The 27,555-nt window shown below is 38.1% G+C and overlaps 2 protein-coding genes across 8 annotated transcripts in view; both read left to right on the top strand.

Moving 5' to 3' along the window:
- Positions 1-1,800: 1,800 nt before the first annotated feature.
- Positions 1,801-19,368, top strand: hmgn3 (high mobility group nucleosomal binding domain 3). Of its 6 annotated transcripts, none has more exons than XM_038286082.1 (7): positions 1,806-2,025; positions 8,336-8,386; positions 8,638-8,667; positions 11,270-11,320; positions 15,446-15,541; positions 15,732-15,831; positions 18,535-19,368. In XM_038286082.1, the coding sequence occupies exons 1-7, from the start codon at positions 2,011-2,013 to the stop codon at positions 18,561-18,563; spliced, it is 372 nt and encodes a 123-aa protein (XP_038142010.1). In that variant the 5' UTR covers positions 1,806-2,010; the 3' UTR covers positions 18,564-19,368. The 6 variants fall into 6 exon arrangements, with proteins under 6 accessions (XP_038142012.1, XP_038142015.1, XP_038142010.1 ...); XM_038286081.1 differs by having other exon boundaries at positions 1,820-2,025; positions 15,443-15,541; XM_038286084.1 differs by lacking the exon at positions 8,638-8,667 and having other exon boundaries at positions 1,801-2,025.
- A 7,028-nt stretch (positions 19,369-26,396) lies between these two features.
- Positions 26,397-27,555, top strand: part of LOC119784171 (pleckstrin homology domain interacting protein) — a 54,775-nt gene continuing 53,616 nt past the window's right edge. For both annotated transcript variants that reach the window (XM_038286109.1, XM_038286108.1), the window contains exons 1-4: positions 26,397-26,558; positions 26,678-26,736; positions 26,822-26,851; positions 27,003-27,062. In XM_038286109.1, coding sequence (XP_038142037.1) covers positions 26,519-26,558; positions 26,678-26,736; positions 26,822-26,851; positions 27,003-27,062 — 189 coding nt within the window. In that variant the 5' untranslated portion in view covers positions 26,397-26,518. The remainder of the gene's footprint in view (positions 26,559-26,677; positions 26,737-26,821; positions 26,852-27,002; positions 27,063-27,555) is intronic.

The following is a 27,555-nucleotide window of genomic DNA, read 5'->3' as shown; positions in this document are numbered from 1 at the left end:
TGGAGCATAAATAAAGAGCTCATGATTGGCCCTTGATTTTAGCATGAGTTACTTACATGCTGGCAAACATGCTACAATTGTGTGGAGAAGCGGCCTAGTGGTTAGGGCTTAGAGCTTGGAATCCAGAGGTTCTGAGTTAAGGCCCCACTCCCAGAGACTGCCACTCTGGTTCCCTGAGCAAGACCGTTAACCTCACACTGCTTCCTGGGCGCCCCACGATGGCACCCCACTGCTTCCTAAGAGGATGGGTTAAATGCAGAGAGTTCATTTTGTTGCTCTGTACTTGTGACAGTGTAATGACAATAAAAGCTGGAAAAAAAGAAAAAACTAGTGACGCCATTAAAGTCTAATGTGATTACGGCAATTTAGACTTATATAAAATCTATATCCTACACAGACTAATAAAATACTATGTAAAAAATGTCTATGTAAACAAACCTTGCCGTCCCTCAACAAGAAAGATGATCTGGACTTCCAGGAAGCCTTTTTGTACAATGAAGGCTTCCGTATAGCTGGAGGGGAGAGTTGGTGGGGGGAGCTGAAAATTACACACTATAGCTTTAATTAACTATTCCACTGTAGTTATGGCTGTATGCTCGGGACAAATGTTCTCTAGCATTTTTATGTGCCAAATAATCCACCCCCACAGCACGATGTTGTCAGCGCTGTGTTTTTCTGTCTGGATGGTGTGTGCAGGGCAAAATGAAGAGTTACTTTCTCCAAACTTTTTTTTACCTTTCCCTAACAACAAGAAGGAGGATTTTTTTTTTTTTTTTTCATGTGGCTTGCAGCACACTATGGGATTTTATAGGGCTTTCTTTTAAAACTTGCTTCTTCCCCTGAATTATTTGATAAAGGCCATGATGTGTGGCAGCTACCAGATTAACCATCCACCTTTTTTGATGAATGCTCTTTCTGATAGTTTTTGTAGATGGTCATTGTCTTGGTGCATTTGTAGTTGCTACATGCTCTGACCATTTCTGGCTTATAAAATGAGCAGCACTCTATGAGATATGTTCCGTTATTTCTCAAACCTGCTTTAGTTATCTTGTTACTTAATCTTCATGAAGCTGTTTGTCCATTATTGTCTGCCAAATCTCTGAGGCCTTTAAAAAAAAACAGCTGCAGTTGTACTGAGATTAAATGATGCAAAGTTATGAATTAAACATTTTAACACAAGGGATGTTAGGTCTGAATGCAAAGTTCAGTTCATAATAAAATTTGAACTTTGAAGTTATGCTTCACAATGTTTTCTGGCCGGTCAGATCACATTGACATTTTTAGTTCAAGGGGCGTGAACTCTTTAGGGATCTTTATCATATAAATGATCTTAGAGGAGTAGTGTTTATTTTTTGTATCTTACATGAACAGTTTGTGTTGATCTTTTTGTTTCATGCTGTATTGTCATAGGTTCCAGAATGCTTAAACTCTGATGTACAGTGAGATCCATCTAGCTCTTTACAGCAGGGAAAGCCCTGCAAGCAAACAATGCAACCCCAGATTTTCAGAACCAGGTCTATGGGAGTCTGTGTCCAACGTGGTGCCTATTGTGTCGTTGATTCTAGTCCTTTGTGCTTGATTTGTTCTCCGTTTTTCATCCTACATTACCCAGATCCCAATAGAGATCGGGGGGGCGCTCCTATTGGGCCGCCGCTGCTTTCCCTCAATGCGGGATCGGCGCACAAAGAGCGCGCATCCAATCACAACAAGCTCCTGCTAGAAACCCGGCCAGTTTCCACCGCCCTCTTATTTACATCCAGACCAACCTGACCAATCAGGAGTCGGCACAGCGCAGGATTTTTGACCTCTCCAGCCAATGGCATTAGGAGGCACAGAGTTTTGTGGGAGTGCATATTGTCAACATATTATCCAAGGTGGTTCAGATATTGATCCAGTATTCCTAGGTGGTTCAAATTCACCTCTCGCTGCCCCCTTTTTGGTTTTGACCTGATTTTTTTTCTTCCCTTCCCATCGAGCTTGGTTGGAAAAAAACCATTTACGCGCATAAAAATGCCGAAGAGAAAGGTGAGTCCTGTCCCTGCCATCCGGCCGGCGCACTTCTCTGTAGTTTTTTCCACCTCCTCAGCTGTCGCTTTGGACCAAAATAGCGGTGCGCGATTCCTGTGGAGGCAGGCAGGTGAGGCGAGGCAAAGTTTCAGGGAACCTGCTCTTTCCAAACGCGCCCTATTCTTTATTTTATATTTTGACGACATGTTTGTCTTTATTTGGCTTTTTACACCATGAATACTTTAGTGTTCATTCCACCGATCCAGCCGTGCGCACTGCTGAATGTCAGCTGTATGGAGGGATGGATGGACGGACGCGTAAATCTCATTCTAGATGTGCGCATAGAGTGAGCTTTTCATTTAAGAATATTTTTTATCGTCTAATGAAAAATGATATTGCCCCTTCTGGTCTAATTTTAGTGCTGTGTTGAGAAATGGTAGGGGCCAACCCGAATGAGAGATTAAGGAGGGATAGGAGAGGAAGGCAGGAGGAATCAGGAAATGGAGCTTTGCGTCTCCACTGTCTAAACAGCGTCACATGTCGAGTCCAACTGGATTGTGTCAGTGCGTATGTGGCTGCATCACATGCAATCTGCTATTGTCTGAATCTCCTCTGAGGGCAGAGAATGGAGGGGAGGGGAGGGGAGGGGGGCTCCAGGGCCCACATGTAATTGATGCGATTGTGCAGCTACCTACACCTGCATGCAAAAAGTGTCGACTTGTCCCGTTTAATATATATTATATATTTTTTGTTAGTTCTTCTGTTTTGCACACTTCCATGTTTCATATTTGAAAACTATTCCAGGACTGCTGAATAAACCTGTTCTAAGAAGAGTGAGACTAAAGTCCCTACTTGTCAGGGGCGGGGCTAGATGGGGGGCCAGGGGTGGCCATGGCAACCCTTAGCCAATCATTGGCCACCCTGTGGTCACCCATACAGGGGGTTACGAGGGGCGATCAGCCTGTTATGACCTCCTACCGATCAGGAATCGTGATTTTCTCCTGAATCGCTCAGGGCGAATGCGAAAACAAGGATTTTTCTTTTTATTCCTCCTCCCAGATGTAAACACAGAAGCCAGTGGTGCTACCAAGGGGTGGCCACAGCCACCCTGTGCGATGCGCTGGCCACCCCGCTGGCCACCCCACTCACCAGTGTAAATTGTAGTAGCATCAGTTTAGCATTTCATCCCATTATGCACAGCCAGCGACGTAACATTAAAATTCTCATAATAAACCAAGATATGAGTACCGGTAGGTGTTTACTTAAGTCTTTATGATTTCTACAAGCAGGTTTACCACAATATTAGATTCAAACCCTGAAATTATGGCTTTTAGTATTAGTGTGCCACCCCAAGATTTTTAGTGGCCCCAACTTCTCCCCCCCATGAAACATTTCTGGCAACGCACCTGACTGAAGCATGCCAGGGGTGAAATTGAGCTCTGTCTGTAAAATTGACAGACCGTAGTAGCCACGTTTGCTCAGCCATGTCTTTGTCCAAATACGTCTTCGCCTTTTCTTTTTAGGGCTTTCAGCACAAATTTGCACAAATTGCCAAGGCAACACGTTTCACTCTAGTGAGCTTCATATTCCCCTTCTACATGTTTGGCTTCCGGATAGACGAGTCAGTGCAGCTCCATCTCACTGCGTGCAGTGTGAGAAGGTAGATCGCATCAGAGCGTCGGGCCGAACATAAATAGTGAGCTGTAAACTCACAGTGTACGATTAAACCCTGCAGTTAGTCGTACAGTGTGAGCAGCAGCTGCGTGCAACAACTGAAAAAAATCGCACAGTGTACGCCCAGCTTAATACAGACGGTGGAAGTAGTAATACTCTGAAGGGGAATGTTAAAACTTTTTAAACATTTAAACTTTCATATATTAACAACTACTTGACAACAGAAACACTGTGGTTAATTATGACATGAAAGATGATAGATACAGAATTAATGCTCTTTTCAGAACTAAATTTAGAATTTTTTGGGGTAAAGATAAAAAATGATGTTTCTCTGCAAGTCATCTAGGAGTCTTCAGTGAAATAGATAAATAACTACTTTAATAATCACTTAAAAAAGAATTAATAATTAGTAGATTTAAGTATAATTTTTTGCTTAATTATTATTGATAAAAGTAGGTAATGACAATGTAAAATATGTTCGTCCCAGAACTCCAACCTGAAAGAATTATACCTTTTTTTCTTTACACAACATAGATGTTTAAATATATGCGCTATTTGTTGGCAAAGGCTGCAGGAAAGTATAGTTTGTATTTATTTAGAAAATGTGGATGTTGTGCTGGTTAATGTTGGAACAGTGTAGATTGACCCTGAGGTTCGGGCACCTTTCGGCCACCCCTCAATGTACATTGGTTATTGACTGGCCACCCCTGTTAGGATTTTCTGCTCTCTGCTACTAGTTTGGATTTATTTTCTTCTTTGACTTAGTAAAATAAACCATAATTTGAAAACATTATTTTTAAACAAACTCAACTTCTTTTGTTCTTTACCAGATAATATAACCCCCCATCATGATCTACAACGTTTAAGAGTGACAAAGCTAAACAATAGATGGTGGCGAATTAGTTTCACTCTTAGTGATACCATATTGCCCTTCAGGTGAGGAAATCTATTTATATTTATTAGATATAATTAACAATATCTATTAGATCTCTAGTAAATAATATTTCCTCTTAACATATTTATAAAATAAGCTGACCCAATCTTGAACAGAACCCTTTGAAAAAAATCAAATTGTGGTCCCATTTTCAGTTAAGCTGATTGTCAGCAGCACAGCAACAGCGGTTCTGGCATTTAGATTTTTTACCACTTGTTTTAAAGATAACTAACATAAGAATAAATTTTTTTTCTAAATAATATAGCATCTTTTATAAGGGATAAACAATAAGTCACCAATACAAAGTGCTTCAACTGCTGTTATTCTTCTTTTAATTGATCAGTTTGTTGTAGACCTGGCTTTACGACCAAGGTATTGGACAGCACAATAAAAATATGACAACATAATAGCACAAGCAGTAAACAATGACATAAACAATGATGGGAAAATACTGAGTGGCCCATTAAAAGTCTAGAGTAAAAAGCCGGGATAAAAAGATGAGTAGTTGAAAGATTTGTATTCTGTAAGAGCTCTATAAGGAAAGAGGGAGGCCGTTCCAGAGGGCTGCAGCTACCCTAGTCACCAGTGCAATCCTAGGAACCACCAACAGCAGTAGGTTCTCAGAGCTCTCACAATGGCAGCTGTATTGTAGGAGCTCATAAAGATAAGGAAGAGCCTGACCTTTTTAAACATTTAAGTGAGTAACAGTTCTGCTTGTGAAGATTCTATTGGAGTCTGTGGTTATGGATTGGCTTAAAATAAGAAAGTGGAAAGTCTTGGACACGCACTTTGTATGGCGGCTCCTAAATCACTGACTCTACCTGCAGTTCATGCTTTATAAATCTACCCTGCATTGTACCCACAGCATTGTCATAAATCCTGACAATGCTGTGGGTACCACTCTCCCTCCTTTTCTACTACATTCTTCCTTCCACTAGACTTTCCATCAATATACTTGGATTCGGCACTCTGAACAGACAGCTTTTTCAGCAATAACCTTTTGTGTTTCACCTCCTACATATGGAGGGTTGGAAAAATGCTACTACAGCAGCCTTTGCCATGATCATTAATAAATAAACTTTCAGACATTTCAATTTACCTGTATGGACAGAAACTGTGTATTGACACAGTTAGCATCACTGTTGCCTTGTAACAAGAAGATCCTGGATTTGAATGGTTCAATCTTTCTGAATGGACTTTCCATTGTCTCCCTGTGCATTTGTGGTTTCTCTCTGGGTATTCCAGCTTCCTCTTGCAGGCCTTATACATGACTGTTAGATCACTCAGTCACCATGAATTGTCCTTGGGTGTAACTTTGAGCTGTATCCTTGCATTTATGCAGCCTACAGCGTTATTTGGGCCAACAGGCCGCTAAGGCGAGGCTGAATTCTTCACCTACGCTTTGGGCTGCTGCTGTTCACAGCCTGTTTGTCCCCCAAGAAGCTCTGTACTCAGTCTGGAAGACAGATGCATCTTTTATTAAAGTGGAAATCACCAGAGAGCTTCCAGCATCATCATGGTGCATATAATTTACACAATATGAACCTGTAGTGCATCTCTAAGCAGTTTTAAGGCCATAAAAAGAAAGGAAACGTGGTAATTAAATCACTCAGGTGGAACTTCATCCAACGCTGATTTCTGTTAGATATGCAAAAGTGCAAATTGATAAATCTTAATTAGTTTTGAAAGCCTTTAGAGTTTAAGTATTATTTCCTTCAGGGGCGGGCAAACTGGGCCTGTAATTTAGTTTTAACAATGAGCAAAATGGCATAAATTCTCATGAAAAGCCGAATTCCTAAAACTGTTTTCTCAATTAATGATTTCCAAGTAATTTAAAAATCTCCTTGGAAAAATAGTGCATCTATTCAGGCTTGGTGTGCTGAAAACGATGGATCATACTGTTGTATATTCAGGTTTAAAACAGGTATGAAAAGAGGAAAAATGGTAGCTTCTGGACTCAGTGTCCTTGTTTAAGTAGAATTATTTTTTTTAAAGGTAAAAATCTTTTTTACCCCAATTTTGTAAGATAAATTGAAAGCATTTCCACAATGTTATTTTTCAGTTTATCTTTACCATCACAAACTTTAAGAATCCAAAAAGACCTTTTACCCTCATTACTGCTAAACAAGACTTTTCTAGAGCTGCAAAAGATTATTGAGTCCTTAAGTGAAAAGATGACCTATTACTTTTAAAATATAACAGCTTCTATAAAAAAAAAAACACCTTTTAGATAAGTAGATTGAATCATGTATGCCATGAAGGAGAGCAAGGTATGTTTATTTATAAAGCACAATTCAGTACAATAACAATTCAGTGCACATATAGAAGAAAAATAGAAGGAAAATTGAAGCACAATAAAGGCAAATAAAGATAAAAACACAATAAAAGCAGGTAGTAAAACAAATTAAACAGATCACAACCTTAAATTAATGATACCTCAGTTAACAGTTTAACTTCATCAGTCAAAGGCAGCTCTAAACAAAGTAGTTTTTAACTTTGACTTAAAAGAACTCAGGCTTTCAGCACTTCTACAGTCTTCTGGGAGTTTGTTCCAGATCAGTGGAGCATAGGAACTAAATGCTGCTTCTACATCTTTGGTTCTGGTTCAGGGAGTACAGAGTAGGCTGGAACTAGAAGACCTGAGTGGTCTGGGGGGATCTGATACACTGACAACAAATCTGTTATGTATTGAGGTGCTGATCCATTCAGTGATTTATAGACTAACAGATGGATTTTAAAGTCTATTATTTGAGCTACAGTAAGGACTTCAGAAATAAACTACCTGACTGTATTTTTCAGACCGATTAGATAAAAAGTAGCAGCTTTATTATTAATTGTATTCTGTTGTAGAGTTTCAATCAATCAGGCTAGATCTGAGTCTAAAATTAGGATGGAAGACGGAAAAACTATAAGATGAAATTATGCTAAATATCTCATCCACCATAAAGAAAATAGCAGCTTCTTCAGCCAGTCGTTTAGTCTAATACGAAGTATGAAAGTAGCATAATTTTAATTCATATTTTAAAAATACATGTCAGGGGCAAGAAAATATTGTGTAATAAATAAGATACAACATATCTGCAATGAATTATGAAATATTGGTCCCTGGAAACCAGATTTAAGAAAAAAAAACCTGTATTAATCGACATCTTGCTACAAAAAAGAAAAGACTCTAGTTGTTGTAATTGATATTTTATAAGCACTTATGAGCACAAATAGATGCTTTTCAAATCCTTTGACTAAACATGATTTGATTTTAATAGCTAGTACAAAATTTCTAAGCTATTTTCAAGCATCTTCAAACATTCTTTGAATTACAACTAATCTGAAAAAATACTAATTAACTGAGTGATCTCATTTATTTAAAATACCTGAGGTAAACAAGAGCCGTGTGATATAAATAAATTATGTAACAGCAGAAATGTTGGTGAACGTGGCAGTGACAAATCAGTTGCATGTTTTTCTCCCTTATTTTTTCTTACGTTTCTCTGTGACCTTTTAACATTTTAGGCTATTGTAATCTGCTGTTTCTGGTAGGAGCAACTGCTTCTGTATGGCTGTCCAACTGGTTTAATAGATAATTTTAATATAAAATGCAATTAAATAATAATTGGAAAGTATGTGCAATTCCCGATGATGTTCCAAAATTATACATGAACCATCCTTAATGTTAACTGTGAAGGTGTTTGTTTTTCAGCCTCTTATTTTATCTTGTTTCAGTCTCCAGAGGGTGCTGAGGGTAAGGAAGCCTCTAAAGTCACAAAGCAAGAGGTAAATATTTAACATGTGGGTTTTTCTTTAGTGTTGTTAATGTGTGGGGAGTGTTGGTTATAACATGCTGTAGATTTGTGTGGACTGTAGTGATGCTGAATATGAATTAGCAAACAGGGTAGATGGATAATTAGGATGTTTGTAGCAGTCAGTTGAACAGATCTGCAGAACAGCCCACAGAGGTATATTTGATGTCTCTCTGTCTCTTTCTGTCACCACCTTTCTCATCTCTCATCTCTTGCTCACTCAAGCCCACCAGAAGGTCAGAGAGATTGTCGGCGGTAAGTTTCCTTCTCCCCTGCCTGTCTTCACCTCTCTAGCTCTCCTCCTCTCCCTCTTTCAGACTCCCCTCATTATGGCGAGACCAAAATTCCTAAATCCAGTTTATGGCATTGATCAAGTCGCTATTTATAAATATCATAAAGCGTTTCTCTTGGGAAAGAGTCTGTCCTGATATGCATGTGTTCTCTGTGGTTTCTGTCTATTATAGTATTGCCTCCTGCATGGCTGCATGAAATAAGGACGCTGCATGATTGATTTACATCTTACCATATCACTTCAATTTGCTTCAGTTAAATAAGTTTAAACTCACAATAAATCTTGTTGATTACAATTGATAGCTATAATGAAATTTTGCTAAATACGATATTTCTCAGTGTCTATGGTCATTCAGCTGTGCCTCACTGGTGGCATCTCTCTCTCTCGTGTACTTTGCATGTTTTATCCATCTGTCCAGTCTTTGGGTGTCTTTTGCATGTTTTTGCATGTTTGCTTTATGGGAATTACACAATATTTGGGATAACTACTTTTTCCCATCAAGAATGTCCGGAAAGATCTTCACCCCACAGCCTTAGCACTTGACAGATGTTCAAAATGACTTTTATGTCTGCTTTCCTGTGGAAGAATGTTCCAGACAGATTAGCAATAGCTCTTTATATTAGGTTAAAATTACAGCCAGACAATGTGTCTTTGCTCTTCACAGTTGAAAGTAAAAAAAAAATAAAAATACATTCACTCAGACCCAAATAAAAAAACTATTTTCGCCACAGTTGCCTAAAAATGGATGATAAAGTGATGACATGTCATGTTTTCTACAATTAGATCAAACTTAGTAGAATGGTCACAGTTTACTTATGATCAGATTACCATCTTGGTAATTTTGCCAGCTTGTGTCTCGTATTATTGACATAGGGTTCAGGACTATGGAATAATCAGAGAGTTAAGTTATTCTAAGTTAGGTTGAGAATATAAAGCTAAATTCCAGAACTGTAAAAAAAAAAAACAGAAAAAAAGAGAACACCGTGCAGAAAAAATGCACTATAATGATGTTTTAGAAGAATAAAGGGAAAAAAATTTGAGTAAAGTAGCAATAGATCAATAAAAAGAGTTGGCTTTCACTTTTTAGCTCAGTTCTCCCTTCACTACAACAGACCTTCTATATTTTATAAGATGCCACAAGGTTGTCTAATTCTTTCCCATAAAAGAACAACTATTTATGTGATGTACGCATTAAATGTTAACAGCTCTGCAGAAACATAATTCACATGCATTAGAATTGGTTAGACGAAAATATGTCCTTTAAAGGCACCCATAAATGAGTCGGATTCCAACCAACAGCAGGAATTGGGACTTAATTATTGATCAAGGACTGATTCAGATCATTTGAAAAGATCATTATTGATAAAGGGTCACCAGGTTTGGATCTCCCTCCAAAGAATAGCATTTATTCCTAGTTTCTATTGATTCATTACTTAACAAATAGAAATATTGGTGAATTTACCATCTAGCAGTAGATGAACACGATCAATGTAATGCTTTGCCTTTGTAAGTCAGACCTTTTCTTTTGCATGCTTCAGGTAGACTCCTTATATCTGTTTTAAGTATTCATTACATAGTCCTAATGCATCACTGAGGGACGATAGTCCTCTCTTGGTCTGCTTCTTGGAGACTTTAGACTAGGGTTTGTGTCATGGTTGCATCAGAAAGGGCATACAATGTAAAAATTCTTCCAAGTCTGTTTGGAACTTGTAATGATTTGGTATGATGCAGCCTAAATAAGGGAACTGCTAATAGGATTCCCTTATCTTATGGTGAGAAGATTGCTTTCTGTGGGCCTACCATCAGCTTTAAGAGATAAACAACATGTTTTTATACTTTCCAGATGTTTATTACAATAAAGTAGCACCTCTTTGTCAACTTGCAGAATTAGATTTGAACATTATTTATACATTTGATGATCTTATACATACTACTTAAAAAAGAAAAACAACATTTTGATTTGACTTTGTGGCACCGAGGATATTTCCCACAATAACTTTGATGCTATTATAGCAAAGACAACATGAACTTGGCTCAAGTTATTGCCTTTGCTTGTTTTCTGACTATCTATAATTTTTATTTTAACTCTTGAAGGAGCTAACCAACGCTGAAACTATTTTCTACAAAGCTCATCTCAAAGGAGGGGATTACATTCTATGGAGATAAACAAAAATCACATGATGTGAACTTTGTGACTGCAGTGTTACTGAAGATCACAGCTTCAGGGTACACGGGTCCAGACTCGGCAGCATAAGAGAAATCTGCTGCAAATTTGCTTTTTTTCCTGTCCCATCATGTCACTGAGCTCTCATCTTAGGTCACTCCAGTTTTACAGGAAGCAGGTTAATCACACATTTCTAAGAAAATAAAATGGAATACTTCATAATACTATTCAAAGTAAGATTCTGACCAAAAATGAACTTAATTTCCATCTCTTATGCTAAGGCAGCACATTTTACCAATAATAAATTGGCTCAAATTGTAGCATTTGAACCATCATAAATTATTTCCTCTAAAATATATGAATGTCTAATTCTAATGGAGGTCTTTTTATGTTGTTTTTAGAAACCTGCTCCTTCTAAGCCCGAGGCAAAGCCTAAGAAGACCGTTGTCAAGGTGAGGAACACACAAAAACACTCAGACATGCCAAAGTAATTAAACATAGCAGGTTGGAACTCTTTTCCTTAAACCTTTAAAAAAAGATACTTGGTTCAGTTAGAAGTATTGTGGAGGATTTTCACAATTTTTTTTAAAAACCCAACCCTCTCCCCTTTAAAAAAAATGCACATACACAACCCTGTACCCCCTTCTGAGAGGGAAAGTCTATTAAACGCATGCGAGAGCAAACATGAGCCTATTTCTCCTCCTGTACGCTCTGTTTAAAGGTTGCTGTTCTCATTGTTCATACAAGCTTAGTGTGTGTTCTGACAGAGGATCACTAGTTTTTGCTCCACATTGGTCATGTACCTCCTCCTCCATTACCTGGTAACTGCGCCATCTTTGTTGTTAGTCGCAGCTGTCAGGTAGCGACAGCCTATGGCGACAGGTGGCTGCTGTGACAACAAATCCCAGAATGCTTTGCGAGGAGAGCTCTCTGCACAAAGCATTCTTTTCATACACTTTGTAGACACTTTTTCAATTATGACTCTTGACCATATTCAGCACACATATATGCCTGAAAGTGCGTATGCGCAAAAAAAGATAGCTAACGTAGCGAGCACGTAGGACGGCTGTGTATATCAATGTACTCTTTATCAGACGATATTGTCCCAAAAGTTAGAAAATTTCTATTTTTTTTAATCCTGTCTTCTAATCTGTTTATTTTTTTTCTCGTTACCTTATGCAGGCCAGTTAGTTATACGTCAGCTTGAACGCGTAAATTCGGCCAATCATGTATCAACTGTCATCTGTCAATCTAATTTATTTTTGTCATAGCATCTTGATTCATATGTCGCAGCTAATATATGCAACGGTTGAAATAAAAATAATTTCCTTTCCCATTGAGTTCCGTCCCAGTGTTTACGGGGATGGACATCTGTGTCTTCGGCAGGCGTAGAGCTAACAGAACTGGCAGCGTTGCGAGGCAAGGGCTCAAGCATGTACGGCTGTAAGCCTTCTACACTAAACCAAGCTTCTGCAGCCCTGGCGTCCTCTTCCACAACAACTTCGTCCCCGCTTTCCTCCTCTAAATAAGAAATGTATGACAGAGGAGACTCATCCACGACCTCGAACACAAAACTCTCCTCCTCTTGCATGTTTCCGCTGTCCATAGCGTTCCTTGACAGTGTTGTTGCTAAGTGCTACTTGGTCCCAATGTAATTTCCCATTGGGAACCTGCTAGCACTAAGTTGCTAACTGGTTAACAAAATGCTTCCAAGACACCGGCCACGACCAAACTTGCTTGCGAAGCTTCCGCCACAACAATCCTGCCCCCTTGATAATCGACTAATCACATTCACTTTATTCACTCGTGTAAAGTGGGACACCACTCAGGAGGATTCGGAAATGCATCCGTTGGAACAGCCGCTTCCCTACGACTTTTAAAGGCAACATATAAGGATAAACTAACTGGGGATTTGAGAAAAATCCACCCTTTATTTTAGTCATATTGATTTAGGTGGGAAAAGACATTTAACAAAGTCCCAGATGCTGCAAAACCAAATAAAAAAAACAGAAAGACTAGCTAAGTTAATGAGAGTCACTAAAGCTGTTGATCAACCATGGTCTCCATAACAACCATTAAATGTTGTCAGAATGAAAATATTTGTTTGGAAGGCATGCCAGGCTTTAACAGGAAATGTTAGAGACCAAATAACTCTTTTTAGCCAGAAACATTTCATGTTTCACAGATAAAGGCTTGCAATGCAGTGGGCCTATTTCTTTGCCATATTAAATTATAGTCTTGCTAGAGTCTGTGGTATTAAAATTATTTTAAATACCATTGACTTCAAAATGTGCAGGATAATAAATTTGTACATAAGAAAAAAACTCCCCAAATTGCCTATGATAACAAATTTGATTTCTAAAGCCATGTGCACACTAACCTGTACACAAGGTTTTTACGAACCACAGCGGTAGCTCGACATTTGTATTTCATTTTTCTGCATAATTTTCTGTCCTTCACACACACATTTAACAACAAATTGTGAATGTCCTTGTTTTTCTAAATGAACCAGCTGATTAATCTTATTTCATGGCCAGCAATGGCAGCTAAACGGATGAAAAAAGCAGTTTATCTGACGGAGAAATAGATGTGTTGGTTAGTGAGATGGAGAATTGAAAACTTGTTTGGTTGCAACAACAGTGGCAAATATAACAATTAATAAAAGGAAGGATTTTGAATGGAAACATGTTCAGAGGCTGGGGACTGGACTGGTCATGTTGACAGTGCCATCCAAGATAGCAGGCAGTATTGTACTTAGTGCTGGCAGTGATATCTCAGACCTCTGGATAATGTCACTGAACTGTTTTGTTCCTAAAAGTGGTTTCAGGCAGCGAGTGGAAGATTGTGTGGGACACCTGGGGGGGTGATTTGTGCTGGTAAGAGGTGGTTGCAGAAATCCCACTGTAGCTGTAATGTAAAAAGAAAAAAATCTGGTTGTATCTATTAGATTTAATTTGGTCTAGTCTTTCTAGATCTGTGGATTATCATAGAGCTTTAAACAACTGACTAAGACATGTAGCTCAAACGCCTACATTTTTAGCCCCTATTAAATATATCGAGTTGTTTCCTATTAATATTAATTTTATATCCCTTTATAGCTGTGCTTTAGGCTACTGTTGCGTTATTTTCTACAAAAAGTGCAAACTGGGGCTACAACTAACAATTATTTTGTAACTCGATTAATCTGTCAATTAGTTTTTCGATTAATCAATTAATAATAACATAGATAAAGGTTGCTCACTTTTAGCTAAATCAAACCAAGTAAAAATAAAGCTTTTCCACTTGAGGAGTGCTGAATAGAGCACATTAACAGACAAGAAAGATTTTTATCTTAAATGCCAAATGTTTACACATTTTTTTTTTTACAATTTTGGTATAATTGCTGGTCAACTGCTGGTCTGTCAGCTAAAGGAAAATTTTTAGAGTCTACACTCCAGCTAACGAATAATCGATTACTAAATTAGTTGGCAATTATTTCAATAATCGATTAATCACGTTTAATCCGATTAATTTTTCAGTCCTAGTGCAAACTCACCTTTTTATCACACCAATACTGAACCCAGCTCAGCACATAAAACCAAGCGTAATGTTCCAGGATGTCTAATCGGCTTAGCCCGTCATGGGCCAAAAATCTTCCTTCTCTCCTAGTTCTCAATTTTCATTGTCTCCCAGCAGTGCCGATGCATCATCACGCAGCATTATGCACGAGCATCTCAATGGTATCAAAGTGGTTGTCACACACATAGTCACAGTTTATGTGTTAATCTGCGGTTCAAATTATTTTGATCATCCTGTAGAAGAAAATGATGAGAAAAGGTTTGAATATCGTGCAAACTTTGATTTATGATTTCCTGTATGTTTTACCATTACTGTAAAAATGTCCATAGCTGTATATTGGTTATTTTATTCTCCAGGTGCACAGTTTTATATTGTTAAAATGCTTTACAATACAGTATTTAATTGTTTATCTTTTAACTCATCACTACAGTAGTATGTTATTTTTATAAATTTGTGTGATAATTTTTTTTAATATAATCTTTTTGCTGCTGTAAAGACCAGAATTTCCCCATTATGGGACAATAAAGGGATATTTTATTCTATTCTATTCATTTCTTTTAGGTTGGCATAGGTCTTTTTTATGTATTTATGTCACATGTTTTTATGGTTTTATTAAGGTTTGATAAATATTATATTAGAGAGCAAACATGATCCAGTTCAGCTTCAGTTCCCCACCTCATCATCTGCCTTGCCTGTTTCCTTTCTCTAAAATGAGCCTAGGCATATATCAGAGTTGCTGTGAGGACCGCACATTTTCTCATAAAGTTTTTTTTTCTTTTTAATAGATCACAGATTGCATTGGAAGTGTGAGGCAAAGTGTTCACTTTTTTCAGGCCTTGCTTTGTGTGTATGTAACCTTTATAAGTGAGGCCCCTGGGCATCTTAAATAGAATCCCACCTCTTCTGTGAAACTGGAAATGACCTGCAACTGGTTCTTTTAACTGGAGGTGTAATGCTAAACATTTTGCACATAAAATGATCCACACTGTTTTGAACTGCTCATTTGTTCCTGGCAGAAGGTGGCTGATGATAAAGGAGCAAAGGCCAAGAAGGGTGGCGCCAAGGGGAAGAAGGAAGATGGTCCCGCCCACAATGGAGAGACCAAAACCAACGAGGTATGAAGGAAGGAAAATGGAATATAGATATATTCCCCAAGTAACAGAAAATAATTTACTGATTCTTACCTATTATGATGTCAATGTGTGTGCAAACATGAATCTTTTATTGCATTCCTTACACCTTAATAACTTACACCACAATCACATCATCCATGTTCTTCTCACGCACGCACACATACATGCATAGATCTATGTGTCTCGTCCATCTGTGAGTGTGTCCTCCATCAGAAGCATGGCGCCCTCCCTGATGTCAATCAGAGGGCAGAGCGAGACAGTCAGAGTCAAGGGTATGGTTCAGCGCTTCTAATTCACCCGTCTGTGTGTTTGTTTTACATTTGGACACTAACAAACTAACAACTTTATCGTTTTAATAGAGCTGACATTTAGTCAGAGTGCTTAGGAGTGCCGTGTGCTTTGGTATGTTTGGAAATGTGACCGAGCAGAGAGGCTAGAGGGGGGTGGCCTAAACAGAGAGGATGTTATTTACTCGTTTTGCTGTGAAACCGTCCAAGGCTGTGGCTTGAGCGCTGCTGAACAAACATGGGAAGTGAAATATTATTGGGTCACTGTCTTAGACAGTAGTCAGAGGAAGACCCCCTATTCAGGATTAGGCTGAATTCTGTAGATATTTTAAGGTTGCTTAGAGAAACAGAAATTACATGGATTAAACTCAGCCTGCTCATTGTTGGGTTAATTAACATTTTGTTAAAAATGCATAGAAAAAAAAACATACCCTCCTTGTTTAGTGGTGGTTAAGCCAGCAGACCGGCAGTGTGCAGCAACAGCTCTGAAGATTATTGTCACTTTAACGCATTTTTAATTCCAACAAAATTATTTCTATTTTTCTCAACATACACATATTTCTGGTGATATTAAGCAGGTACCCTATTTAGAGATGTAGTGATCCAGTTTTATCCAATCCAATACCGATACCTGTGCTTATTGTATCAGCTGATATGCTGGTGAAGATTCTCAGTCATCCAGGTCACAATCATTTCATAAAACTTTATAACTTAACTTTATTAACTTTTTAAAATATTTTGGAATATCAGCTGATATCCAATACCGAATAAATGAACCATATATCTTGAAAATTCGAGTGAAGGTTGTAGCCTTGACGTAAACATAGTTAAAAATGTAACAAATCAACAAAGATATAAATGTTTTTTTTATATAATTTATTGCAAATAAGCAGCAAAAAAAGAAAGAAATACCAGTTCCATGTAAAGTGCACTGGATTGGATTTCTGATGTATGATATTAAATCACCGATGTCCGATCCTGTCAATTAGTTAATATTGGAGCTGATATCCGATCCAGGTATCGGATCGCTGCAGCTCTAATCCCGTCACACAGTACTGCTTGAAAACATTCAACATCAACCGTATGTCTTCTAGCGGTTGTAGATGATGTTCTGGTTTGTTTTTTTTAGGATAAACAACTGACATTTATTCTTTGAACAATTCAGAAACATCCCACATGTGACTCCATTAGACCCCTAAAGTGATTATGTTGTGTCTGACACAAAGATGTCAGCAGCAGATCCTTTATATCAGGCATCCCCAAAGTCAGTCCTCGAGGGCCGCTGTCCTGCAGGTTTTAGAGGTTTCTCTGCTTTAGCACAGCTGATTCTGATGATTGCAGTTCAGCAAAAGCCTGTTTTTTAACTATCAATGTAAATCAGCTGTGCTGGAGCAGGGAAACCTCTAAAACCTGCAGGACCGCTGCCCTCGAGGACCGACTATGGGGATGCCAGCTTTATATCCTTTACACTGTGAGAATTTGGAGGCAAAGTGAACATGTCAAACATATTATGGTCCTGAAGGTCATCCCTAAACCATGTGGGTTTTAGGGATGATGTTTTTCAGGCCGTCGGACCCCTGGTAAGGCACTCACACTTTAAAAACATTTAGAAGATATCAGACGGCTCCGTGACCCACCGGCCCCTTACCTGCCTCGGAAAGGCTCTGCCCGGCCTGCCCGACTGCTCCAACCCCCTGACAGCCTGGAGCTCTGGACTTTTTCTGAGTTTTTTCTTTTTCTGGCCTTCGGACCCATGGTAAGGCGCTCTCTCCGCAAAAGGGCTCTCTCTCAGCAGCATCACTTTGGGGCACTTTTTCCAGGATGCTGTATCCGCCTAAGGGGCCTCCTAATTGGATACAGTGCTGCCAGGCTCCCCTTTTTGGACCAGATCTCTGGTTCTGGGGGAAAACGGCCTATTTCATCCCGAGTTTGAGGTTTTTAACCCCCATATCATACCTCCTGAGGCTGTCTGCAAAAGGGCCCTCTCCTGGGAGCATCTTTTAGGGGTGCTCTTTCCAGCAACCTTGTATCCGCCTGAGAGACCTCCTGCTCAGAGACAGCGCTGCCAGGCCCCCCTCTCTAACCAGATCTCTGTTTTTATTTTTTTGCTTTATGCACTTTTCTTAGCATGAGAAACATAAATGTTCCTCAACTATAAATACCAAACAAAATGACGCACTGTGTATTTCCCCTCTCACAGGACCAATAATATCTCTTTCAGTGTTTAATTAAAATAGTGTAGCTGTTGAATGAAACTAAAAACAAGCCATCCTTCATGTTTATATACTCTGATAAATACAGAGAACTGTAGACTGAAAACATCAGTAACAGCTGTAGTTTGGGAGATGTTTTGACCAAGTCATCAAAACCAAGTTTGTCCTTCTTGATCCTTACATCAACCTATTTTATTTGCTTTTATCCCATCACACAAAATTGGATCCAATCACTTTGGTATTTACCCTGAAATCTTATTGAATTAATGTTAATGAGATTAACCAAAGGTTTAACAATGTCGTTTTGAAACCTTAAGTGATTTAAACCTTGCCATACATTGCCACCGGTAACCTCCCCATATCAGCAGTCCTATCAAACCTGATTAACAGTTTGTGTGTGTTTGGCTAACATCGGTTCCTGACAGGACGACGGGGTTTATCCTATCTCTTTCTAATCCTCCTATTCTTCTGGCAGGTCTCCCAGGCAGCAGAGGAGGCTACTGATGAGAAGGCGTAAGGACACGGACGGGTCCACCGACTCGTCCCCTCTAACTCCATGGCAGCAAAGCATCTTTTTTTACTGATGATTTTTGTACCATGCAATTTTTGTTGTTAATTAGTGATAGAGATGGACAACCAGCAGCCGCAGCCCTCCTCATCCCGCTTCCTGAACCTTCTGTTGTGCTTCCTTTTTTATCCTACATCGCTTTAGAATACAATACCCCTCTTAGATGTTAAAAGGCACGTTGAAGTGGTTTTATCAGACAGCAGCAGATGTTATTTATGATGCCTGAAGGCGGAGGGGGGGCATAAATGTGACTGTTATGATCTTTAAACTAGCTTGACTTTTATTTGCTGTTATTCCTCTCTAAGGAGGACCACCTTTAATCAGCATACTTTGCCTGTGAAGAGGCGACGCCCCACCTGGTTTTGTAAAGTTAATGTTAATGGGTGGTTACCAACAGTTAAAATGCAAAGGAGAGAGAGAATAATTCAACAGACACCATGAGGAACATCTGCAGGTCCCAAATAAAGCTCCTGGTTTTTAGAATCCCTGCCAATATTCCAGATTTTTGTATTTGTGTTTTGGAGTGGAAGTGTTAGTGGGTCTTGGTGTTCCTTTTTGTTATCACTCCCTCCACCACCCCCACCCAGTTTTTAACACCTTGTCCCAGAATCAGAGTGACATAGCAATAACGAGTGACGCTTCTGTTCTAGGCGGCTCTGTTGGCTTTGGACCCATCTGGGCTTCGCGGAGTTTCATCCTGTTTCGGACAATATTTTGAAATAAAAGAAAAAGTCCATCACACTGCGCTAGCCTGTCTTTCTTTCGGTGGCTGTGAATAAAAAAAATATGGGTTTACCTTGCCTTGTACTTTTTTTTTTTTTATCTTAAATTTTGTCCCGTTGCAACCAGTTCCATGCATTTTATTGGAGATGTAATTTTGCAGAATAAAGCAAAGTAGTGCATTCAAAGCAGGATATGTGGGTTTTAGGATTTTGCAAAAATACTAATTTTTTATATGAATTCAGCCCTGATGAGTCCGACCTTAACCAAAAGTTCTTTGCTACACTTAGAGCTGCAGGTATCCATTTTAAGTTTTATTTATAATGGGATTAGTTAACTCATGAGTAAGCTGTTTTTTTCTACTTAAATGGCTGCAACTGGATACAATGAATTTTATTTGGGGTTGATCAAAGTAAAAAGGTAGTGAATAAAAAATTGGGGGGAAAAAACACACCTTTTTATTAATTTAAAGTAAATCCAACCAAACTTTGATTTTGCATGTGTAAAAGTTGAAGTAGTGTGATAAATGCTTTTACTAAGGCTGGGTCATTTATCCCACAGGCCTTCCAGAGCCCTGTTCCAATGCGTTCAGGTTTTAAAGTATGTTTTTTTTTAAGCCAACGCTGCATGTCACTATACATCTCAACACCTTTGTGTGTGTTGGAGGTCGCCAGGGGCACGTGGCAGTGTTAAATACAACTGCTGCGTCAGGAAGTGAAAGGTCAGCATTTGTTGGAGTGGTGGGACCAGAGAAGCCATTTGGCCCCTTCGCTGTGAGATGATCTGTCACTCAAACCAGAGACCAATGGTCATTCCCCTTGTATGACAAGTTGCAGGCATGAAATCTGGACACGAAACAATAGCACCAAGTCAACATTTGAAAAGCATTGTGCAACTACATCAGCTTCCAAAACTACCTATAATCTCAAAAGACATTCTGAAGAACATGGACATTTAAAATGAATAGAAATAAAGACTTCCTATGAAAGGTTTATATCCTTACACTTGCAGGATTGGTTCATTTTAAAAAGTTGAAAGTAACAACTGTGAGAAATACAAATAATACCTGGGATGTCCTGTTCAGAAAAATGCAACTGATCAAACAATACATACTACAAACAAATTTAGTGGTTTTATTGGCTTTTATTTTTCTTAAAATTTTTTGCTGTTTATAGACTAATATCTCCATCTATTTAGGTGTTTTCTGGTGTTATAAACTTTGGCTCTGCTGGGACACTGTGGGTGGCTCAGGGTAAGGTTGCCTCCTTGTGGCCGTGTCATTATATAGGTCAGTAACCTTAAAGGTCCACAGCTTGTTTAACCGTCTCCCAATAAATAACATGTAAGTATAAAGTTTAAAAATCTAAAGATTTAAAAAAGAGATCAATAAACAGTTGTATAAACTATGTTTACTACTACGTGACATTAGGGTTTGCATAATTTAATAGTAAACATTTACATACAAGTCATTTTAGGTGATTTAAATCAATTTCTTTTTTTTTTTTTAAGTAACATTAATGGAAGATAAAGAAACTTAATAAAGTGATTGAAAAAGAACATTACTTTAAGCTATATGACCAAATTTAGGGATTTTTAAGGATGCAGGGAAATGTGTTTAAACTTTTGGAAAGTTTTCTGAAAAACCTTAAAATAAATTAAATTTTTATAGCATAAAAAAGTCTTCATTTCTATGCAATGTATTTTAGTATATTCAATTATGGGGGGAAAGTACCATGTTAGGTGATGATGTTTAAAAAAAAAAAAAAAACTTTAATGGTACAATTACTGCTCCTCCTTCTGACATTACTTTCTGTTGCCCTTTTTTGCACCTTGTCCACTATGACACTTTCACAGATTGGACCAGGCAGAGGGAAGCACCTCTATATAGACCGTCCAGAATCAGATCTGATTTTTGCTTTCAGCTTAATCCTCTGGTTTTCTACATGACTAATGCAGAAGGTTGATTTTCTGTCTTTGGAACAGTTTCTTCATTGATTTTGTGAAAATATCCTGCTAAACTGCAAAAGCTGAACTAAAAATAAGGGGAAATTATTTGCATAAGTGTTTTAAACCCTAATTTTACCAGGTAAATAAGATGATCTGCTAATGGAACAGAAATCGCTGCCCTTAAAATAAGAATATTAGATATTAGGCACTTAAGATAAGTTTTCTTATTTTAAACATAAATTACCTTTTTCTATTGGCTAATTTTCTCACTGAACAGTTTAAAAAACAAAACAATAAAAAAACACTTATTTTAAAGAAAGATTAACTTAGATCTTTGCAGTGTTAAAGTGATAAAGCACAACATCAGCTTAGATTCTTTCTGAGAATCCAGCATATTTTTATTAAAAGTTTATATTAGAGGCCTTGATGCCTTACACTCAAGTAGGGTTTGGAGAACCTTTGAAAGAGAAACAGGCCCACAGCATCCCAGATGCTCTGCTGTACTCAACAGTGGGAATTTGTTGCTTTTCCAACATTTTCATCCTTTTTCAAACAAAGTCCACCATGGTGTTGCTGACCAAAACACACAGTTCCAGTTAGTCCCAGCATGTTTTATTTTTTAATTCCTTAAGTTTACATGTTTTATAATAGAGCTGAAAAGTTGTTTTATATATGCCTCAACCCAAGTAATTATTTGGTCGATAGCATCCACTGGTCGTTATAGATACTAGGTCATCCCAAGCTCTCATCCCTCTGGCATCCTGCCTCACTGTGCTTCTCTAACATCCTCAAGGCAGGTGGAAAGAAAAATCCTTACCTCGGTGTCAGGCCATATTATGTCCAACAGGGGAAGAAAGATTTATTACTAATTAGTTTCTTGGAAACCCTAACTAGGTATAAATAAAGGATACTCCAGCTATATTTTTTGTAAAAGGCTCCAAGTAAATGTGCCATTAAGAAAACAAAACAAATTATTTTATAACACAGTATTTTCGTCTCCCCTCTAAATAAATGCACATACCACTGGAGGATTTAGCTTTAAACACCTTTTAAAATATGTTTTTTTCTGACTGGGAGTAATTTTGAGAGTTTAAAGTTGCCCAACCAGGATCTGGATCTGATTCTAACTTCAAATACACGCTAAAATGGCAACAGAAACACACATAAAAGAGGTTTGAATTATAGTTATGGTCAAATTATTATTTTCAATAAAGTAATTTTAAGTTTGTCCAGAGATTCTGTTTAAAGATGGATTCATTTTAATTTATTAAAAGTGATTCCCTTGATGTATTATATATATATACAGTGTTGGGAAAGTTCTCTTTCTACGTGAACTAGTTCAAAGTTCAGTTCACATATTTTAAAATGAACTAGTATATATATATGGTTTTTTTTTCTTACCTAACTAATGATGTCAAATGAACAATTCTGCTTATCCAAATCTAACATTCACTATAAATCTCATTAAATTCATAGAATTCCCTTTAGCTTTTACTTAATCTATCTTAGAAAGCAGCTATCAGTGGGGGAGAGATGGCGAGGAATCAAGGAATATTACAATAACCTGTGAGAAAATACAGAATGGTGAAGAATTAAAGGGAAAAGACACTAAAGGGGAGACAAAGATAGAATATGAGGGTGGAGTAACTTAATGGACATAATTACTGTTTGATCAAGATATTTACACAGTTTACATAAGCTTCAGTTAAAATGTTTACAATGCAAAAATATTAAAGGTATATCATGCGTATTAAATGTTAGCCATCATTGTGTATAGCACAAAAAGGTAAACTCATTGTTTTTGTAGGCACTCAATAAATTGACTTCATAAGAAGAATAGATCTACACATTGAAATATTGTTGAAAACAGGTAATATGAATTTTGCGTTTCTGATTGTGTGTTTGATTAAGAAGGTTTTTACACATAAAACACCAAATAGAAAATTAAAGCATAATTTGAAACATATTAATGAAAGAGAGACCCGACAATAAGAAAGAGTCACATTACTGTCCTTATATAACCTGTTCCACAACACTGACAACCTCATAAAGACAAAAATACTTTTATCCTCTATCAAAATAAAAACATCTCCACTTCTTATTTTTTAAATATCTTGTTATACTGTTAAGCTGTACACTGCATTGCATCATCCCTTGATCCAAATGTGAATGCAAATTAAACGTTTAAAAAAGTCATTTAAAAGGAATTTTATGTAAGCTAATTAACTGTGCCTTTCAGAAGTATTCATACAGCTAAAAGTTTGCCCCCGGTTGTCACTTTTTAACCACAAACTTCAGCGTTTTACTAGGATTATATAAGGCCAATCAACTAAAACTAGAATGGGGGACTGGTGAGAGGTTTCAAATAACTCAAAAACGAGTAAATATCTTTAAAGTGCTTATCTATAATAATCCCTCTCTACTTTAATATCTCTAAATATAATCGAGTAAAACCAGTTGCCATCCATCCTGACTCAATTAATAAATAAAGTCCATCTATCTTTAATACCAAGTTTGATTAAATAACAGTAAGTGGATAAATATTGTGTGGACAAAAATAGCAGAGAGGGAAAGAAAAAAAGTGTGAAATAGTTTAAAAAATAGGTTGATTATAAAACAATATGCTATCCCTAGGAAATACTGTGAAGCTCTGTTTAATTCATTATATGAAATAGAAAATGTGCAACACAGCAAACACATCAACCACTGATTAAATCAACAGGCTTTATTTAGAAAATAGTGAAAACGTACCTGAGCACTAATATGACCTGTGTGGTAGTAAAACAAGAAGAAATTCATAAAAGCTTTTTAAACAGGTATTAAGAAGGTACTGATGAGGTTAAAACTGAACAAAAACAAGCAAAAGAAAAACACTGAATTTTGCCAACAAAACTGTAAAATGGTGATGATGAAATCTTGCCATGGGGATGATTTTATTCAGCTGGGATGGCGGGTTGAGAGGAAGATTAAGAGGTAAATACATGGGAATCCAGGGAGAAATTATTTTAGAAGCTGCAAAAGGCCTAAACAGCGATGCAAAGATTCACCTTTCAGCAGGGCAAGCACCCTGAACATTACAAGTGGAATCTCCATATTTGTATCTACATCAAATACCATGTATGCTTTATATCGCTCTATTAATCTCAATAAAGCACATAGTTGGTTGTAGTTGTAACACTTACTACTTTAGCAAGGCATTCTGTCAGAGCAATCTTATCAGCAGAGATGTCAAGTAACTAAGTACAAATACTTCCTTACTGTACTCAAGTACACTTTTTAGGTATCTATACTTTACTCCATTACTTATTTTTCTTCCTACTTCTGACTTCTACTCATTACATTTTCACACAAGTATCTGTACTTTCTATTCCTTACATTATTAAAACAAACATTACTCATTACTCTTGGCTTCGGTTTAATGTTTATAAATATTTATTTCACGTCATGTGCGCCATCCAATGCAGATCATTGGCGCCATCCACATCTAGTGAAAACTAGTGTAATTGGATGAGTCATATAACGCAAACACTCATTGGTTAGCTAAAGGAAATCATCAGAAGCAAGCAGGTGTTCTTCAAACTGCAAACGTGAATTGTCTATGCCATGCTACAATGTAGGATTCAGGAAAAGATGTTAAAATGTCTGAAAGGTCGGACACGGGCGAGAGCGTATCGGGAGATGGAGACCAACAAGACCTCCCTCATTCTTGGCCCTATCTCAAAGAATTTTTCAAAATATTTGAAAAATTGAGCTTTCAATTCATATAGTGGCATCTGGCTGCTTTTTTTTTTTTAAAGGTTAGTTTATTGTTTTATACTTTAAGTAGTTTTTGGAGCACATACCTTTTCACTTTTACTTGAGTAAAGAGGTCAAGTTGATACTTCAACTTTTACCAGCGTGTTTTTAAACTGCAGTATCTATACTTCTACTTAAGTAACAAATTTGTGTACTTTTGGCACCACTGATTATTGGCAGCTAATGATCTGGAAATATTCATAACTAAGAAGATTTTAAATATACCAGAAAGGAGTCTATATAGTCATTCTTAATAATGTGACACAAAACTCATGTTAAAAAATATCAGGAATGGTTCATTGGATTATGTAGAAGTTTTTGAAATTTTGTTTTATGGGTATTTACTCATCTTAAAAAAATATGGTGTGTTTAGAGACTAAATTCAACCTGAATGCACGAAATGTCTTCTTGTGTTTGGTGTTTTTGCTCTTTTTATCTAATTGTTCATAGTTTGTCTGTATAAAACTTTTAAGACAGCGTTATAAGACCACAATAGTGTCAATTCCCTTAAAAGGATATTAGGAAAACGACATGAACTGTCAGATATCATCCTTGAGGGATTAATCCTCCTTGATGGCCACCTTCGCATCAGTCTCTATTGTTATTAAATTGCTGTAACTCACGGGGTTTCATTCATTAAGCTGCATTCCCCTTTTTCCAACCCTTCCCCCATTTTACTGCCGAGCAATATTTGGAAGAGAAATGGACGACTTCCCCACCAAACGGCGCAGACAGAGTGGGTGTGTTAGTTACACGTCGTGTTACACAACATCCAGCGAAGTAAACGCACATATAAATTCATATATTTGAAGGGCAAAAAATAATGTAGACAAACGGTTAGTACGTTTCTAAATCCTTCATGAGCAGGAAAGCCGTGCCGTTCAGCAAATTTAACAGAATAATGTTAGAGAAATGAGGCAACACTTTCTACGCTTCGTGTAAAGCTACACCTGTATAGATATGTTTTCGTGAAATATGTTAAATAGTTTAATTTTCTTCGTACCATGCATGCTACACTAGAGTGCCCTCTGCTAGCAAGCTGCCATTTCTAGTTCCACTCTAAAGAGACGTCAGTTGAGACGCGGTTTGTATGCGTCCGCGATCTTTCGTTTGAGGGGGAGGGGGCTACGTACAAATAAGCAAAACCGAAACAAACCCAACCGAAAATAAAACTAACAGTAAAAGCTAGTGTTATATTTATGTTTAGGCGGTTAGTGCTTTATATCTGGTGAAACGTTATGCTGCGCTGCGAGCTGTACGTAGCGCACTAGCTTGCGCTCGGCGGATGAACACTCGACGGGCGGGACTATGTGTGAGCTAGGCTGAATGGAGGCTGCCTCTTCCTGGTGGGTAAACAGTGACAGCTACAGGGCAGCCACCTAGACCAAGCACACAAGCTCTGGCGCTGCCCTGGCAAACAACACCCAAAATGGCTTCAGACAGTACACACATCGCGCAGTTGACTTCTGGTGAGTAAAGTGAGAACGGAGAGTGTGTCACGGCTTTTTTTTAACAGCCCCCCAAAACGTTCCTCGGTGCCCTTTTCTAACGCAGCTCCCGTCCTCTTCTCCCCCTCCAACCGTACCAGAACTGTACTTCCTAATAGCCCGGTTTCTAGAGGCTGGACCGTGCCAGAAAGCCGCCGAGGTTGGTGTTTGTGTGTTTTAGGTGAATTTAGGAAACGTCCTAAAATGTCACGAGGTGTAATTTTGCGTTTTTATCCTATTTTCAGACCCTGATAAGGGAGGTGGAGGAGAAGGAGGTAAGCAGTCAGCACTGGGAGAGGAGATGCTTCTCTCTGCACTGTACTGTGATAGTGCCTTCACTTTGAATTATCATTTAATGTTTTAAAACATCACTCCACACATTTATGAACTGGATCCTCACACTGCACACATCTTTCTCTATTTTAGCTGCTACCCAGAAGGCTGGACTGGACAGGGCAGGAGCACCCCGGGACCTACAGAAATTTGGTAAGCTGCTCTATAACCGAGGGAAAAAGTTTTTAGAGAGCAAAATAAAAATTGAATTTCCCGCAATTTTTAAATCAGGTGGCAAAGAAAAGCCAAAGGGGGTTTTAGGGTAAGCTGGTTCCTGGTTGGGTGCTGTTTTGCAGCACTGAGTCAGGTCCAGACCCCATGTGCAGGATGGGATTCGGTGCTTGGCAGGTCTAAAAGGTTTAAATAGTTGTTGGGAAATAAGTGTGCGAAATGGTGATACGTCACGAGTGCTGTGGTGCAGGAGCGCCAGGATCAGGAGGAGGGACTCCCTGCGCCACAAGCCTGAGATGGAGGCGCTCTTGTCCTGCAAGGAAGCAACATTTGTGTGTGCATGGAGAGTTAAACAATCTGACTTTTTTTTTTTATTTTTTAAGGAGATATAAACAGCAGATAGTAGTAATGATGATCTGTTGGAGCTCCCTGCTCCCTGTGGAAGCAGGTTTCTTTTTTTTTGGACTGTGTGTGT

The sequence above is a fragment of the Cyprinodon tularosa genome, unplaced genomic scaffold (assembly GCF_016077235.1).
Source record: "Cyprinodon tularosa strain WSP-4 unplaced genomic scaffold, ASM1607723v1 ctg22, whole genome shotgun sequence".
In the NCBI taxonomy this organism is placed as follows: Eukaryota; Metazoa; Chordata; class Actinopteri; order Cyprinodontiformes; family Cyprinodontidae; genus Cyprinodon; species Cyprinodon tularosa.
This window is presented reverse-complemented; position numbering and strand designations above follow the sequence as displayed.

Excerpts from the sequence above, each read along its gene's own strand:
- hmgn3 (XM_038286081.1), top strand. Across the intron at positions 8,387-8,637 it reads CTAAAGTCACAAAGCAAGAG|CCCACCAGAAGGTCAGAGAG; the intron begins GTAAATATTTAA and ends TGCTCACTCAAG. Across the intron at positions 15,832-18,534 it reads CGAGACAGTCAGAGTCAAGG|GTCTCCCAGGCAGCAGAGGA; the intron begins GTATGGTTCAGC and ends TTCTTCTGGCAG.